Source organism: Choloepus didactylus, chromosome 5 (assembly GCF_015220235.1).
Source record: "Choloepus didactylus isolate mChoDid1 chromosome 5, mChoDid1.pri, whole genome shotgun sequence".
In the NCBI taxonomy this organism is placed as follows: domain Eukaryota; kingdom Metazoa; phylum Chordata; class Mammalia; order Pilosa; family Megalonychidae; genus Choloepus; species Choloepus didactylus.
Window position 1 is genome coordinate 51,341,742 of NC_051311.1, and position 17,180 is coordinate 51,358,921.

The window sequence follows — 17,180 nt, forward strand, 5'->3', positions numbered from 1 at the left end:
AACATCTTCATTACTCCAAAAAATAAAAATAAAAAATAAAAAAGAACACCCAAAACATCCCACACACACCCCATACTACTCATTTACTCCTTGTCCCCACCCCTCCACCCATCTGTCCATATACTGAAAGGGAGAGTGAGCCATAGAGTCTCCACAAACACACGGTCACACTGTATAAGCCATGTAGTCATGCAATCGTCCTCAAGAATCAAGGCTACTGGGCTACCAATTTAGAAGGCTGAGACCTTGATCTTGAGGCCAGCCCCCTTGAAGTTTGCCACAGGAAAGGAGAAGCAAAACCTACCCAAAACTGCACCCAAGGGTCACTGCCAGAGAACCCCCCCCTATTGCCCAGATGTGGCCGCTCTCTTTAAGCCAACTCTGCAAGTAAACCCACTGCTTCCCCCACCCCTCATGTGGGATCCGATCCCCGGGGATGTGAATCTCCCTGGCAACATGGGACACAACCTGCGGGGATGACCTTGGCCCCAGCAATCCGTCATTTTTGAAGGAAAGTTTGCTGGACAAAAAATTCTTGGCTGGCAGGTTTTCTCTCAGTGTCTGAAATATATCATACCACTGCCTTCTTGTCTCCATCGTTTCTGATAAGAAACTGGCACTTAGTCTTATTGAGCGTCCCTTGTATGTGGTGAATCCCTTTTCTCCTGATGCTTTCAGAATTTTCTCTTTGTTTTTGGCATTTTGACATTCTGATTAGTATGCATCTTGGAGCAGGAGTTACGATTTATTCTGTTTGGAGTATATTGTACTTCATAACATGTACATTTATGTCTTTCATTTGGGAAATTTGGGGCCATTATTTCATCAGATATTCCTTCTGCCCCTTTCCCTTTCTCTTCTCTCTGGGACACCCATGATATGTGTGTGTGTGTGCTTGTGCTGAGATCCTGCCCAATTTTTTCCATTCTTTTCTGTACCTGTTCTTTTGTGTGTTTGATTTTTGCATGTCCTATCCTCTAGTTCACTGATCCGTTCATCTGCCTGTTCAAATCTGCTGTTGTATGCCTCTAGTGTATTTTTAATCTCTTCTATTGTTCTTTCATGCCTGTAAGTTCTGTGATTTTTTTTTTGCATGCTTACAAATTCTTCTATATAGTCACCCAATGTCTTCTAAATTTCCTTTCTCTTTTTAGCCATATTTTCCTTCATCTCCATGAATTAATTTAGGAGACTTGTTTGAACATCATTGTTTATTTTAAAATCATGTGTCTCATGTGAAGTTTTAATTGGTTCCTTTTACTGGGCCATATAGTCTTGTTTCTTAGTATATTTGTAATTTTTTGTTGGTGTCTAGGAATTTTATTTTCTTGATGAGTTTACTCTAGAGGTCAGTTTCTCTCTCTTGCCCAGGGTTTTCTTGTTTTTGGTTTTGTGCTAAAGCTCTTCTTTGACACCTGGTTCAACTTATTTTGTACCTTTAGAATAGCTCATACTTAACTGATCAGATACTTTTTGTTGTTGTTTGTTTTTCTTTTTGTTTTTTTTTTAGCTCTTATTCATCTGTTTCCTGCCCTGGATATATAGTAGTTTCTTTTTCCTTTTTTTATTCACATTTTTTAATTGTGATTGTTCACAAAACATACAATTATCCAAAGATCCAAAGTGTACAATCAGTTGCCCCCAGTAGCATCATACAGCTGTGCATCCATCACCAAAATTTTTTTTTCAATTTTTAGAACACTTTCATTACTCCAGAAAAGAAATAAAGACAAAAAATAAAAAAAAAAAAAAAAAAAGTAAACTCAAATTCTCCCATATCCCTAACCACCTCTCCTCCATTGTTGACTCATAGTATTGGTATAGTACATTTGTTACTGTTGATGAAAGAATGTTAAAATACTATTAACTGTAGTATATAGTTTGCAATAGGTGTATTTTTTTTTCTATATGCCCCTCTATTACTAACTTCTAGTTGTAGTGTGATACATTTGTTCTGGTTCATGAAAGAGACTTCTAATATTTGTACAGTTAATCATGGACATTGCCCACCACAAGGTTCACAGCTTTATACATTCCCATCTTTTAACCTCCAGCTTTCCTTCTGGTGACATACATGACTCTGAGCTTCCCCTTTCCACCACATTCATGCACCATTCAGCACTGTTAGTTATTCTCACAATGTGCTACCATCACCTCTGTTCATTTCCAAACACTTAAGTTCAATCTAGTTGAACATTCTGCTCATAATAAGCAACTGCTCCCCATTCTTTAGCCTCATTCTATATCCTGGTAACTTATATTTCATGTCTATGAGTTAACATTATAATTAGTTCCTATCAATGAGACCCTGTAATATTTGTCCTTACATGTCTGTCTTATTTCACTCAGTATATTACCCTCATGGTTTCTTCTTCAACCTTTTTATTGTTTAAGTTGGTTTTGTTCACATCCCATACATTCCATCCTAAGTAAACAATCTTTGGTTCCCTGTATAGTCACATATTTATGTGTTCACTACCCCCACCACTATCTATATAAGGACATCTCCATTTCTTTCGCAAAGCAGGAGGAAGAGTCAAAGAAGGTAGAGAGGCAAAAGAAAAAGAAAAAAGAAAGAGAAAAAAAACACAGCATGATAGCTAGGAAGCAGCAAAAGGAACGATAACCTTAAACTAAAGTAGAATAAAGAGTCAGACAACATTACCAATGCCAAGAGTCCCATACGCCTCCCTTTTGCCCCCCTCTTATATCCATTTAGCCTTGGTATATTGCTTTGTTACATTAAAGGAAGCATAATATAATGTTTCTGTTAATTATAGTCTCTAGTTTACATTGATTGTGTTTTTCCCCCAATACCTCCCTATTTTTAACACCTTGCAAGGTTGACATCCATTTGTTCTCCCTCATGAAAAAACATATTTGTACATTTTATCACAATTGTTGAACACTCTAGTTTTCACTGAGTTATGCAGTCCGTCTTTATCTTTCCTATTTTCTTCTGGTGTCCCACATGCTCCTAACCTTCCTCTTTCAACCATATTCATAGTTATGTTCATTCAGTGTACTTACATTGCTATGCTGCCATCACCCAAAATTGTGTTCCAAACCTCTCACTCCAGTCTTTTCCTTTCTGTCTGTAGTGCTGCCTTTAGTATTTCCTGTAGAGCAAGTATCTTGTTCACAAACTGCCATTGTCTGTCAGAGAATATTTTAAGCTCTCCCTCATATTAGGACAGTTTTGCTGGATATAGGATTCTTAGTTGGTGGTCTTTCTCTTTCAGCATCTTAAATATATCACACCACTTCCTTCTTGCTTCCATGGTTTCTGCTGAAAAATCCACACATAGTCTTATCAAGCTTCCTTTGTATGTGATGGATTGCTTTTCTCTTGTTGCTTTCAGGATTCTCTCTTTATCTTTGACATTTGATAATCTGATTATCAAGTGTCTTGGCATAGGCCTGTACAGATCTGTTCTGTTTGGGGTATGCTGCACTTCTTGGATCTGTAATTTTATGTCTTTCATAAGAGATGGGAAATTTTCATTGATTATTTCTTCTATTATTGCTTCTTCCCCTTTTCCCTTCTCTTCTCCTCTGGGACACCCATGGCACGTACATTCCTGCATTTCATTTTGTCATTCGATTCCCAGAGACGTTGCTCATATTTTTCTGTTCTTTTCTCTATCTGTTCTTTTGTGTGTAGGTTTTCAGGCATCTTGTTCTCCAGTTCCTGGGTTTTCTTCTGCCTCTTTAGATCTGCTGTTGTATGTTTCCATTGTGTCTTTCGTCTCTTGTGTTGTGGCTTTCATTTCCGTAGATTCTGCCAGTTGTTTTTTCAAACTTTCAATTTCTGCCTTATGTACACCCAGTGTTTTCTTTATAGACTTCATCTCTTTTGCCATATCTTCCCTAAACTTTTTGAATTGATTTAGCATTAGTTGTTTCAATTCCTGTATCTCAGTTGAAGTGTAAATTTGTTTCTTTGGGCCATAACTTCGTTTTTCTTAGCATAGGTTGTAGTTTTCTGTTGTCTAGGCATCTGGTTTCCTTGGTTACCCCAATCAGGTTTTCCCAGACCAGAACAGGCTCAGGTCCCAGAAGGAAGAAATATTCAGTATCCGGTTTCCCTGTTGGTGTGTCTTAGAGGACTGACACAACCTGTGCTTTTCTGCCCAGCAGGTGGCACCTGTCAGCCTGTCACTCCAGACTGGTGTAAGGAGGTATACCCCATGGCTGCTTTCCCCCAGGCTCTGGGGTCTGGTTCTGAATGGAAGGTGGATAGTAGAACTTGGCATCACCTTCTTCCTCTTAGGGAAGATACACCACCTAGAGAGAGGTCATTTGCATATAAATAGATTCTTTGTTTCTCTGACTCTACTGTCTCCACTCTTCTCAGGGTCAGAGTGCTGGGAGTTTAAAATGACTGAGGCTTTGTCTACTGCAGAGCACTGTGAGCTGAAAACGGCTGAGGCCTTCTCCACTGAGCCGCCCAGGTTGAGAGAGAGAGAAGGGGACAGAAAGCCCCTTTTAGGGTCAGTCAGTGGCCTCCAGATTCACCCCTGGGCCAGAGATAGCACCCGATCCTTTGGGCTCCCCATCCTGAGACAGATACGTCACCTGGCTCTCCAGGGTCAGTCATCCCCAAAAGCCTCTGTCTGCTTGTTGGGGATTTGTAGCTTGTATTGAGCAGTTAACATTTGTTAATTACAAGCCCAGTTGGAGCTTGGCTGAGGTATATTCACTTGTTTAGAAAGTGCTGGTCTCTATCACAGTGAGGCTTTGCAGTTCAGGCTGCCTTGAGGGAGGGGCTCTTGGCTCAGGTCTGCAGTTTTTACTTACAGATTTTATGCTGCAATCTTGGACATTTCTCCCAATCCAGATTGTTGCACGATATGTGAACAGTCACGGTCATCTCCCAGCAGTTATTCCAGATCTTTTACTAGTTGTTCCTGGTTATTTATTAGTTGCTCTCAGGGGGCAAACTAACTTCCACTCCTCTCTATGCTACCATCTTCTCCCTATCTATATAGAGTCGTTTTTGAAATGACACTATTTGTGCAGTTGTTTCATCCCCAGGAGAAATAGTCTCTTCCCCTGTTCCTCTTCTGGGAATGTTGATCTGTTCCATTTGTTTTTGCCTCTCTATGTTTTTAACACTTCTTTCATTGTCTCTAGCTGCTTTTACCTGGAAGGCAATTCTGGGTAGGGTTCCCCTGAAGAGGATTTTCCCAGTCAAAACAGGCCCAGGGTCCCACAAAGGGGTATAGATCATTTTGAAAATGCCCTGGGCGGAGACCCAGAAAAATGTCAATCTTCTCTTTGATGACTTCCTGAACCTTTGCTTTCCTGGTGTGCCCAGCAGATGGCGCTCTTGAGCCAATTGTTCCCCAGGTAGGAATTCTCAACTGACTCGGCCCCTGCTTTTGGCCGGGTCAGGTTGAAACAGTTACTCAGATCCCAGACCCTACAATCTGAAGTTTCTAATCAAAAGCCTCAAACTGCACTGAGCCAAGGCCCCCACCCCCACCCCAACACACACAGTTTTCTTGGGAAGGTCTACCCTTCAGCATACTCTTCCCCCCTGCCCCAAGACCTCAGCAAACTGTTTCCCACCACACTGAGAAGTTACTGTGTCTCTAAGTCACCCCTGCTTCCTCTACTGCTGGAGGCTGGATTGAAACAGAGGCAGTTTGCTTCTTTCTGTTCTGGAAGGGTTGGAACTTCAGCTGTCCTTGGAGCTAGAACCCAGCAATCCAAATTTGCCAATCAAAAGTCACAATTCGTACCCAGCCGTGCCGCCCCCCCACCCATGAATTCCTGGGAAAGGACTTCTATTTCCAGGCAAGTGGGTGGCTCCCAAGGAGGCCCTCCACAGCGGTGGGGAATGGGCACCAGCCTCTGCAGCATGGAGAGATTTACTCACAGGTCTTCACCACAGTTTATCAGTCTCTTCCCCCGGCTTTTCCCTGGATGGTGTACAGCTGACATACAGTGTTATTCTGGTCTCTGGAGCCCCCCAAACGGTTGCTTCAGACAGTCCCTGGCTGTTTACCAACTGCCCTGGAGGACATACTGAATCCTGGAGCTCCCTGTTCTGCCAAATGAGCTTCTTCCCTCCACTACTGTCTTTTATCCTCCACGTTTTCCCCTCTCACTTCCCTGTTACTCCATTCACAGGGCAAGATGTGGAATTTAAATATGTTCCATCTTGAGCCTGCACACATGCCCTTCTCCCTCCTTGACTGCCCCCTGCCCTGCTCTGTAGCTCATTTCTCCTCCGCAGCCTCATTCCAGCCATCGTGACCCTTGAGCCAGCAACAGCACCCCTGCTGGCAGCTCACATCTGTATAGTGCTTGAACATCCGCAAAGTACTCTCATGTATAGTGCTTCATTAGGTGCATCCGGTGACCTGGAGAGATTGAAGAGTCAGGTGTGTTTTTTATTTTACAATGGAAAAATCATGATTACCTTTGAGTCCTGTGGAGTCAAGACTTGAACTCAGCCCTGCTGAAATCCACTCATTCCTCTCTTGTTTAGTAGTTTTATCCCCTGGTGTTCTGGACTATCCTCTTAGCTCCTGAGGTGCAGGATCCTTGCCCTATTCTGAACGACATTTGTAACCTGAGTCTATTCTTTAAGAAATGGGTGTTTGTCAATTATCTGTTCTCTTTCTTGAATGGCATTTTATATCTAATTATTTAAGAAGTGGAACATCTTCTACCATCTTTCTCCCAAATACAAAATTCTAACCTTAATCAAATGAATTTTCCTGGTGTCTTGGGCTGATGTTTGGGGGCTGAGGTGGAAAGATGTCTGGTGAAATAAGTCAGGACAGTTTTGAGTTGGATACAGGTGGTGGTCTCCTAACCTGTATGTCTCTCCCCTCTGCAGGACTGCCCTTATACATGAAATCCCTGCGCTGGGCCCTGGCAGTTATGGCGGTGCTCCTGGCGGTGTCCGCGGTCACCATTGTGGTCCTCGCTTCTAGAGTAGGTATGTGCCCCATTCCAGTCCCCTCCCTTCTCCCTCCTCACTCCCCACTGGAGCTGTCTCCAGCCCTTAATAGCATTTTTGTGAGAATTAGAAAAAGGCAGCACAAGACCCTTGTTGAACATGAAGGGTTTGTTGAACCAAGAGTGCCTTTTGCAAAGAGAACAGATCTCCTTCCTTCCACGGACCCAGCCTGTGCCCTGACAAGCAATTGGATTTCAGCCCCCTCTCAGGAGAACTTTATGCGCTGCATAAACTTTACAACTTTCCTGGGTCCTATTTACCTGTCCATTCCAGGGCTCGCCAGTTCCATCCCTCCAGATTTGCCCCCTCAGTCAAGGGGGCCAGATTTTTTTTTTAATGTGCATGTGTTTAGCTATTTACAGTTTACCCTGAAGCTCATTAGTGGTCTCTGTGCTTGCAGGGGCCAGCTGCCGGCCATGCCCCCAGGGCTGGATGTGGTCTGAGGAACACTGTTACTACTTTGCTGTGGACGCTCAGACCTGGGAGGCTAGCCAGGCTTTCTGTTCAGCCCACCATGCTACCTTGCCCCTGCTGAGCCACATCCAGGTGAGAAGGGTGGGGTAGGGGTGGGGGACCAGCAGAGGTATGTGGAATCTTTACAGAATCCTAGCACTGGAAGGAATCTCAAAACAACTAGTCCAACTCTACGTTATAGAAGAAGTCACCAGGGCTCAGAGAAATCAAGAAAATGCAGGGAGATCCAAAGTCAGATTTCCAGGATCTTCAATTTACTTTTCATTATAAGAAGTGGAAATAGATCTAGGAAGGCTGGAGCAGAGATGCTTATATCTCACAGTTAACAGTGAGCTCAGGGTCCAGTCTGTACTGGCCCAGGTCTCATGGGGGAGACGCATGTGTACTCTATGGGAGGTAGTATGGGAAAAAAATTGCATTTAGTGGGTATATTAGTCAATTATTGCTATGATAATGCTGGGTAACAAAGCACCCCAAAACTCAGTGACTTCAGACAACAACATTTAGTTCTTGATTATTGGTCTGTGGGTCAACTGTTGATAGGCTGGGTTTGGCTGGACAGCTCAGCTTCAGGCTGCAGATAGGCTGGGCTTGACTTGAGGCTGAGGGATGGATTTACGTTTGCTCTATGAGTCTCTCATCCATCTCCTGGAGAGGCGCTCTTTGAAAGGAAAATGGCAGAAATGCAAGAACCAAACCAAAGTCAAGTACCACTTAAGGTCTCTGCTCATGTTATATCTGCTAACATTCCGTTAGCCAAGTCAATAGATGGCCAAGCCCAACATCAAACCAGAGAAGGCAGAGAATATTTGCTGCATAGTAATCCAGTCAGTTACAGTACGTTTGTGAGTGGCTACAAAAAGATTTATAAACTGAATCCAGCCCTTGGATTAATTCTGACAGGGGGCAGATGCCCAGAATTTATGTTAGTTGTTATGTTATGTATGAAAATGGAACATTCTTTCAGGCAGTTCTTTAGTATTTACTGAGCACCTACGCTGCATTTGGCACTAGAGATTCGGAGGTGAGCCAGAATAGCACAACTTCCAACTTCACAAAGCTAGGAGAATGATGAGTGAAGCAGACATTAATCAAGAAACCATAGAAATATCTGTCTAATTATCATGTTAAGTGCTATGAAGGAAAAGTACACAATACTGCTATGAGAGTGTGTGACAGGAGAACATGATCAGAAGGTTAAGAAAGGTTTCCCTTGGAAAATGACATTTACATGAAATGAAGGATACGTAGAAATTAACAAGGAAGGGAGACATCTCAGTAAGATAAATATCATGTGTTATAACACTGGTGGGCAAGGCAGCATGAGCCTGTCAAAGAAAATTGAAAGAGGTCCGTGAGACTGGGTGAGACAGCTTTCTGGAGTCTATACTTTGTTCTAATCTGGACTGTTTGCTCACTAGGTCTGCTGCAGAGCTATTGTCTTAGAATTTTTGTTCATCTGCTTCCTCATTATGCCTTTTGCCTCTTTTCTAGTTCAGATCACTTGTCTCCTAGGTCCCATGTCTTTCTTTTTTCTTTTTCTTAGCTATATCCTTTCCTTGGTGAAATACATCCTCTGTAAACTTCCTGAAGAAAAGTACATGAGAGGTGAATTTCTTCAGACTTTTTATGTCTGAAGATGGTTTTATTCTACCCTCTCATTTGATTGATAGCTTAGCTGGGTATAGAACTCTAGGTTGGAAACAGTTCCGCCCCCAGAATTGTGCAAGCCTTGCTTCATTGTCTTCCACCCAGGAAAGCTCCACATGGCTGCAGGTCCCAGATCTTCACAGAGGAGCTAGGCTTGCCCTCAAGGCTAAGCCAGGAACACAGCTGGTTCAGGGCTTCCAGAAATCGCCAGGTGCTGGCCCTACTAGGAACCTGTGTGTGCTCCTGATGAGTGTCCCGGGCAGATGTGTTTGCCTAAGGTCAACGCGAATTCATTTCAGTCTCCCTCTTACATCTCCCAGAACTGCCACATAAGCCGGTATCCTATACTGACCCCCCTCCCCAACCCACCCCAACACCCAGGTATATATGGCACCCCGGCCTGTATACTCCCAGGTCTGTATTCTTTGAAACAGTGGTGAGGAACACAGGCTTTGGAATCATAAATCATATCATCTGGATTCAAATCCTGGCTGTGCCACTTACCGAAATCAACCTCATGGAGCTTCTGTTTCCCAATTAATGACATGGGGGTAATAAGGTATAATTCTTACCTCATAGGCTGTTTGTGAGGGCTGAATGGGGTAATCGATATGAGATGCTTGGTCCAAGGCCTGGCACTGAGCAGAGGCAGTGCAGCAAAAAATCCTCAATACGTGCCAGGCATTGCACCAAGTGCTCTCTGTTTGAGCTCTAAGGAGGAGCTGGAGGCTCAGAGATCAAGTGACTTGCCCAAGGTTAGAGATCGTAAGGGAGGGGTGGATTGGGGATTTGAACTGGGGCAGATCTGACTCCACAGTCCATGATCTCAAACTAAATTGCCTCAGTAATAATCACCAGTATTTATTGAGTCCTTTGTGTAATGCCAGGTACTGTTTTAAGGACTTTGCATACATTAATTCATTAATCTCCAACAGCCCTGTGAGGTAAATATTATTCTTTTTTCTGTTTTATGGATGAAGAATCTGAGACAGAGAAAAATTGAGTAAGTTATACCCCAGCTCATAGAGTGAAGAGAAGAAATTTGCACTTAGGTGGCCTGGCTCAGACAGCCCCCTCTCCCCCGAAGACTGTGTTTGGGTCATAACCATCATTTGGTCCTTTGGCTTTGGGTCCAGGCCCTCTCCATGCTCCTATCTCCCACAGCAGAGAGAAGAAAGGCTTTCTGTGTCTTCCCATTTTTTTCATGTGAAAATCTGTGAGACAATATTTTGTAGTGAATATGGATTATTTATTTTATGACTAAGAAAAATGTTTACTTTTTTTAAAATGGGGAAATGGGAAAGATACAAGGTAGACAGAAAAAAATCAAGTCTAGGTACCAATATGGTAAATACATATGTACACAAAAAAAAGATGGAAAGGAAATACCCCAATACTGTAATGGTGGTTACCACTGGGAGGCAAGATTATGAGTCATTTTATTTTCTTCTTTGAAGCTTTGTTTTATAAATGTTCTACAAGAATATATGCTGTGACTAGGGGGGAAATGCTAGAGGAATGGTAGCCTGTGAAGGCAAGAAGAGATGGGTACTGAACAGAGTTTGCCTGGGCCTGTTCCAGCCCTGAGTTGTTATAATTGTGAGAGGAGGCTCTGCAGAGAAGCCGTTACCAGGCCTCTGGACCAAAAGGCCCAGGAAGCCAATGAGAGAAAGGGTCCTTGCTCTGCAGCCTCTCATCAGACAGGCTCAACCTTGGCTGAACGAACAGCCTCCTTGTTGCTGGTGGGTCCTGAAAGGGGTAGATGGGTTTAACTCCCTAAATTGCAAACCAGGCTTGTGATAAAGAATTTTTTAAAAAAACAAGCATTTAAGATCAACCCTTTGAAATATAAGTAAAGATGAAGAAAAAATATCTGGATAAGCTCCCAGCCTGTGAAAATACTAAAGCTAAGATTTGGATCCAGGCAATTCAAAGCTGTAATACTGTGTCTGTGGGGCTCTAGAATCCTCCTGAGCCCTGGACAGGGCCAGCAGCTCCAGGAGGTGCCAAGGCAGGGAGCAGGGGAGCAGCCCAAGGATGGGCTGGACAAGGAGTGCGGCCACCCTGCCCCCTAGTAGCAGCTATTCCAGCGTAAACACAGCTCATCTAAGACCAAAGAGCTGGCTTTGCTCAAGGTTAGGAAAAAAATGAGGAAGTTTAACTACTATATCTCATTAATATCTAAGATGCCATCAGTCGTAAGACTTGCTCACCATTGGTTCAATAACAACTTTGTTTTGCAAGGTGGAGGAGAGAAACTAAATTAAATGTACACAATGAATGTAAAACACCTCTTGATTTCAAAAAGTTAAAAATGTAGTAAATAAGTATACATCATAGAATTAAGATTGCCAAGTGATTTGAAACATTTTATCACTAAAACAGGAATGTATGAAGGCATAAAAAATAATTTTAAGATGTAAAATTTTAGATTTCAAGTGTATTCTGCTCAGGATCACATTCCTCCTCCCCGTATTGGTGGGGAAAGCTGGAGAAACACCACCTTAAGGCAGTGGAAGGCCTAGTATCTCCTGCACCATCATCAGAGAACAAGTCTTTGAGCCGTAAATTACTCAGAAGTCTTGTAATTCCTGGAATTTATTTCTGATTCTCTGGACAATGCCTTTCCCACATCATAATTTTTGCTAACAATAAAAACAGGTTAATAGAGCCTGAACTTTTACTAGAGTAAAAGAAGAAAGTAATGGAGAACATGGAGCTGGGCAGGGGACAGGCCATGGGCTCCAGTCACCAGGAGACCCGGAAGGGAAGGGAGGGGAGGGAAGGTAGCCTGGGCTAGAACAGAAAAGAAGGGCAGGATCCTCATGGGGTTGGTGTAAGCATCAAATAAGGTCACGTGTGTCCCCGGCTGGGACACAGTGCATCGCACACCATATGTCAGAGACTGTGAGGAGAACCCACAGCTGAGGGAGCCTTTAATGAGTACTGTCATGTGCTTTATGCATACTATATCAAACCTCACCGCGAAGGCCAGCCCGTTTTACAGAGGATCACACTGAAGTGCTGAGAGATTGAGTGACTTGCCTGAGGTCCCAAGGTTTATAAGTCGTGGAACCAGAATTTGAATATGGGTCTGCTTGGCTCCAAAGCTCTGCTTCTCTCCACAGTGATAGTCCCACTCAGCCCTGGCAAAAGCACTAAGCCTGGATATTCCTTCCACACCAACCCCCAATCAAACAGGCTACTGATTGCCCCCGGGAGGGTGAGTCCGCTTGTCGGCTGCCCCATCAGCCCTATCCCCAGATAGAGGAAATGACCAGCCAACGAAAGGCTGCCCTGTTAATGAAATTCACTCTCCATTTACATTTGCAGTCTGATCTTGGTGATTAGACAAAGAGCAAAGTTTGCAGCCTTTGACCTGGAAATCGTCTGTGCCTTCTCTCTTGGCTGTCAACCGGCTGCTGCTTCCTTGAGGTCCAGGAGATGGGTCCGAGCTCATTCCTCTGGGCTGGCCTGATGTGGCTGTGTTTACCTAACTGTTCATTACTGGCAGTGAGCACAGCGAGGCAGCTTTTGTTATGCTGGCCTACTGTTTTCTGGGCTCTGACAGTGCAATGGTGACTAGGCTCCCAGACCCCACCAAGTATGCCATGTAATATAGGAAACAGACAAGTCAGCAAGGAACTAAAATGCAGCACAACGGGCACTATGCTGTGAAAGTGTGAAAGCCTGGGAGCACAGGGGAGAGAGGAGATCTTAGCTTGCCTTGGAGGGGGGTCAGCGTGGCTCCCAAAGGAAGTGCCATTTAAGCTGAGATCTGAAGGATGGAAAGGAGTGGCTCCTTGGAACGCAGTAATCACTCCAGTGCTGTTTTACTTTCCTGGGCTGCTGGAGCAAACACCATGCAATGGGTGAATTTAAACAATGGGAATTTAATGGCTCATGGTTTGAAGTTAGGAAGAGCCCAAATCAAGGCAGTATCGAGGCGATGCTTTCTCCCTGAGGACTGTGGTGTTCTGGGGCTGGCTGCTGGCAGTCCTTGGTCCTGGGCTCCTGTCACACGGCAGTGCAAGTGGCGGCCTCTCCTGGCCTCTCCTTTCTCTTACAGGAACTGCTGAATTTCACCTTCTTGCTTCTAGTGGCTTTTTCTCTTTGTCTGAATGTCGTTTTGCTTGTAAAGGACTCCATAATAGGATTAAGATCCATCCTGATTGAGGTGGGCCACACCTTAGCTGAAGTGACCTCATTAAAAGTCGTACTTACAGTGGGTTCACACCCACAGGGATGGATCACGTTTAAGACATATGACTTTCTGGGGTACATACCACTCCAAGCCATCACAAGTGCTACCTTTTCATTCCCATATAATTAATTTCTTTAATTATAAAGATTATGTCATTGGTAATGTAAACAATTTTGTAGAGAAAAAGAATTGAACATATGTTAAAACTTCAGTGTCTACCACTCCATTTGTATTGTCATTGTCATGTACTAGTCATTTTTAATAGCTCTGTAGTTTTCCATCATGTTAATATACCGTAATTTGCTTATTTTCTGATTGCTGAACATTTGGTTGGTTTCTACTTTTTTCTTTATAAATAGCACTGTGTTATCTTTGGATGAGTTAATTTTCTTCCTTTTATGTTCTTAGATTTATTCCCCAAAGTGAAACTACCCTTTTAATCAGTAGGAACAGTGTTACTGTTTTTGTTACATAGCACCAAATTATGTTCCAGAAAGAATGAACTGATGTGGTCTGTGCCAGCATCACTTCCCCCCCCCACCCCACTACTCAGTGGGCCTTTTACGATATTTTAATTTCTTTTAAAGTTAAAAATTTTTAAACAGATTTAAGATGTCTTTTTGGTTTTAATTCATTGTTAAAAATAACACCAAGAACAAATATTTAAAAGAAAAAATCCTTAATATCTAACAAACTTGTTTTATTTTTTTGTTGCTGCTTGATGTCTACATCCACGTGTATACATATTTTTTCATTATTATAACCATATCACAATTTTGATTCAGCTTTTTCACTTAACATACCATATATCTTTCCCACATTGCTGCGTCATCATCATACTCATCTTTTTAAATCGTCTTAAGAATATTGCATTAAATTGAGGGAGCATAATTTGTGCTCTTGTTGACATTTGTATTGTTAACAATCTGTTCCCAGTCTGCCTCAGTGGCCTAATTAACCCCTGGAACTGTTCTCCAGCCAAACTAAGCTACTTGCTATCATCCGAACAGGCCTTAAGTCTTCCAACTTTACCAGGGCCTCTGCTCCCCCACCCCACCACCCCCGTCTCTGAGCTTCCTTGTTGCTCTGGGCCACTAAGGAGTCATTGTGCATTGCTCTTTGGTGATCAGTGCCCACATCTCTCCCCTTGAGGGCTGAGATAGAATCATTCTCATTTCTGGGTTCCCAGTCCTTCGTGCTGTGCCTGACAACCAGTAAGCACCGAATAAAACTTTTTAGATTATCAGAGTTTGGTACCAACTCAGGTTGAGGTGACTCACTTCTCTGAATTGGTGAGCTGGGAACTTGCTGAAGACTCAGGAAAAATGGGTGATCCAGGTGAGTTGCACCAATGTCCAGAGATGAGTGACCAGCCTGCTTTTTTTCTCCTCAGGACTTCCTGAGCCAGAACCAAGTCACCAAGTACACCTGGGTGGGGGCCCGGCGAAGCCCCCAGGGCTGGCACTGGATCGACGGGGCCCCTCTGCCACCCCAGCTGTGAGTGACCAGTGGGCCTGGGTGGGAGTCCCCCTCTGTCCCAAGCACACTAGTCTGGGCCCCCAAGTGTGACCAGAGTCGTATCACAGCAGATGTTAGAGAGCTCTGGGGGTCTTCTCCCTCCTCTGCCAAAACTTCTCCCCCAGGGCCCTTCTGGATCTTGGGGGCCTATCCTCACTGCCATTTGTCCCCAGATTCAGCCTCCTTGCTATGTGCCTGGAGCACCACTTGTGAAACCAACTCTATCCCTAGGTACAGGGCCATGGTTTTGTTTAGACCATGCTACCCCGTCCCTTGTTTGGGTCCTCCAGAACAACTCAAACCCAAGCAGGGCTGTCATCTCAGTTTTACAGATAAGGGGTCTGCCACTCAGGTGTAGAAATTCATCCAATGCCACATAGCTGATGAACTAGGGGACAGCCCAGTGACTCCTGCTCCAGTGCTCTTTCCAGATACCCCACTGTTTCTGTGCAGTGACATAGTCCCAGGGCTGGTGGAGGGCAACAGGCACATGGTTCAGAGGGCCTGCAAAGGCAAGGAGGCATCACCATCCTAAGCTCCTTGCCCTCTTCCTTCTCTCACCCAGACTCCCAGAGGAAGACAAGGACAACTCAGACCCGAACTGTGGGAGCCTGGAGGAAGGCAAGCTGGTGGCTTTGGACTGTACCTCTCCAAGACCCTGGCTCTGTGCCAAGGGGGCCAAGTGATTCAGGTTCTACCTGCCCTGAGCCTGTTGGGGAGTGTACACCCCACCACAGGGGAGGCCATGTTGAGAGCCCGGGCAGCAGCTTCCCCGAATGCAGGCTTCTGGGACTGCTTCCTGTGTACTCAAGGGGGCCTGCCTGGGTGAACCCAGGGAGCTGGGCTTCTGCTACGAGAAGGTTACATCTGAGGGAAAGGAGATGTTCTGTGGCCTCCAGTCTGAGCACCAATTTTAGTGTCCAGTCTCTGGTTTGTTCAGTGAATTTGAGGTGGGCTTTTTTTTTCTTTTTTCTTTTCTTTTAAAGCATTTGCAAGTTTTGGTGTCTCCTCCATTCTCTCCCTTAGCCGCTAAAATGACGCACACACACACACACACACACACACACACCCTTTAAATCATAAAGGAAAAGAAAGGATTAATGATCACAGTAGTTGATTCCAATCTGTGTTCATTAGCTCTCACTGAAATGAGTCTTCCATTGTTTTGTTGCAATGGGATTTGGCAATGATAACATCATTACTATAAATTCCATTTCCAGATGGCTGGGCACACAGCTGACACAGCCGACCAACGGTCTCTGTGGAAGAGTAGCAAATGGAAACAAGTCGTCAGCACCTAGGAGAAAAGGGGGTTTTCCCTCCCTGCCCTGAAAGTTGGCAGAACACTGGCAGAGAGCAAGGTTCTGTATCAGGGATCTGACATATAGGGCTGGTGTGATGCCTGAGTCTGGGGAGAGGCAGGGAAGAAAGGGCCACTTGGGTGGAAGAGGGCAAGGAGTCACTCCAGGCTTGGTAAGGGTAGATTACTGCAGAGCTTAGGGCCTGAGTGAGAAATGAAATTGGAGAAATGAGGGGAAGGTTAGAGGCAGCTCTTCCACCACTCCTGTGGAGACAACCAGCCTGAAGGTGTGTCTGTGTTGGGGTTCGAGGAAGGGCCTTTCCATTTGTCTGCTTAGGCTCCCTCATAGCATGGCAGTTGGATTCCAAGAAGGAGCATTCCCAAAGAGGTGACAGCAAAAGCTAGATTTCTTAAGGCCTTGCCTCAGAAGTGACACAATATCACTTGTTCCACATTTTATTGATGTAAACAAGTCACAGGTCCAGCCCACTTTCAAAGGGAGAGTAGAGATTACACCTCTCAATGGGAGGAATAGCAAGACATCTCTGGCCATATATACCAACAATTGGTATGAAAATAGAGGCAGACATTTCTATTCCTTTTGCTTTAAAAAAAAACCCATCCTTTTATCCACACACCATACAGTCCAGCCAACGTGTATAATCAGTGACTCTCGGCATAATCACAGAGTTGTGCTTTCATCACCCCAATCAATTTTGGAAGCCACTGAAGCCAGAAGCTGAAAGCAATGAAACTTTGGGAGAGAAGGACCAGCAGACACTAGCCATATGCTTTCCCATGTGACAGAGGAACCCCAGATGCCAGCAGCCTTTCTTCAAAGAGAGATCGTCCTGTTGATGCCTTAATTTGGGTATTTTCATGGGCTTAGAACTGTAAGTTTGTAAGCTAATAAACCCCCATTGTAGAAGCCAAACCATTTCTGGTATATTGCATTCTGGTAGCTTTAGCAAACTGAAAAATTTCCCTGTACGATGACAATCACACCTATAGTTCATTGCTATTAATTACACTCACAATAATATGCTCCCATCACCTCC

The 17,180-nt window shown here is 44.2% G+C and overlaps 1 protein-coding gene across 1 annotated transcript in view; it reads left to right on the forward strand.

Annotated features, from left to right (window-relative positions):
• The window catches only part of KLRG2 (killer cell lectin like receptor G2), a 42,817-nt gene extending 25,922 nt beyond the window's left edge, over positions 1–16,895 (forward strand). Inside the window, exons 2-5 of the mRNA XM_037837737.1 lie at positions 6,854–6,955; positions 7,377–7,522; positions 14,698–14,801; positions 15,388–16,895. Of these exons, the coding sequence (XP_037693665.1) occupies positions 6,854–6,955; positions 7,377–7,522; positions 14,698–14,801; positions 15,388–15,508 (473 nt within the window). The 3' untranslated portion in view covers positions 15,509–16,895. The remainder of the gene's footprint in view (positions 1–6,853; positions 6,956–7,376; positions 7,523–14,697; positions 14,802–15,387) is intronic.
• Positions 16,896–17,180: the final 285 nt, after the last annotated feature.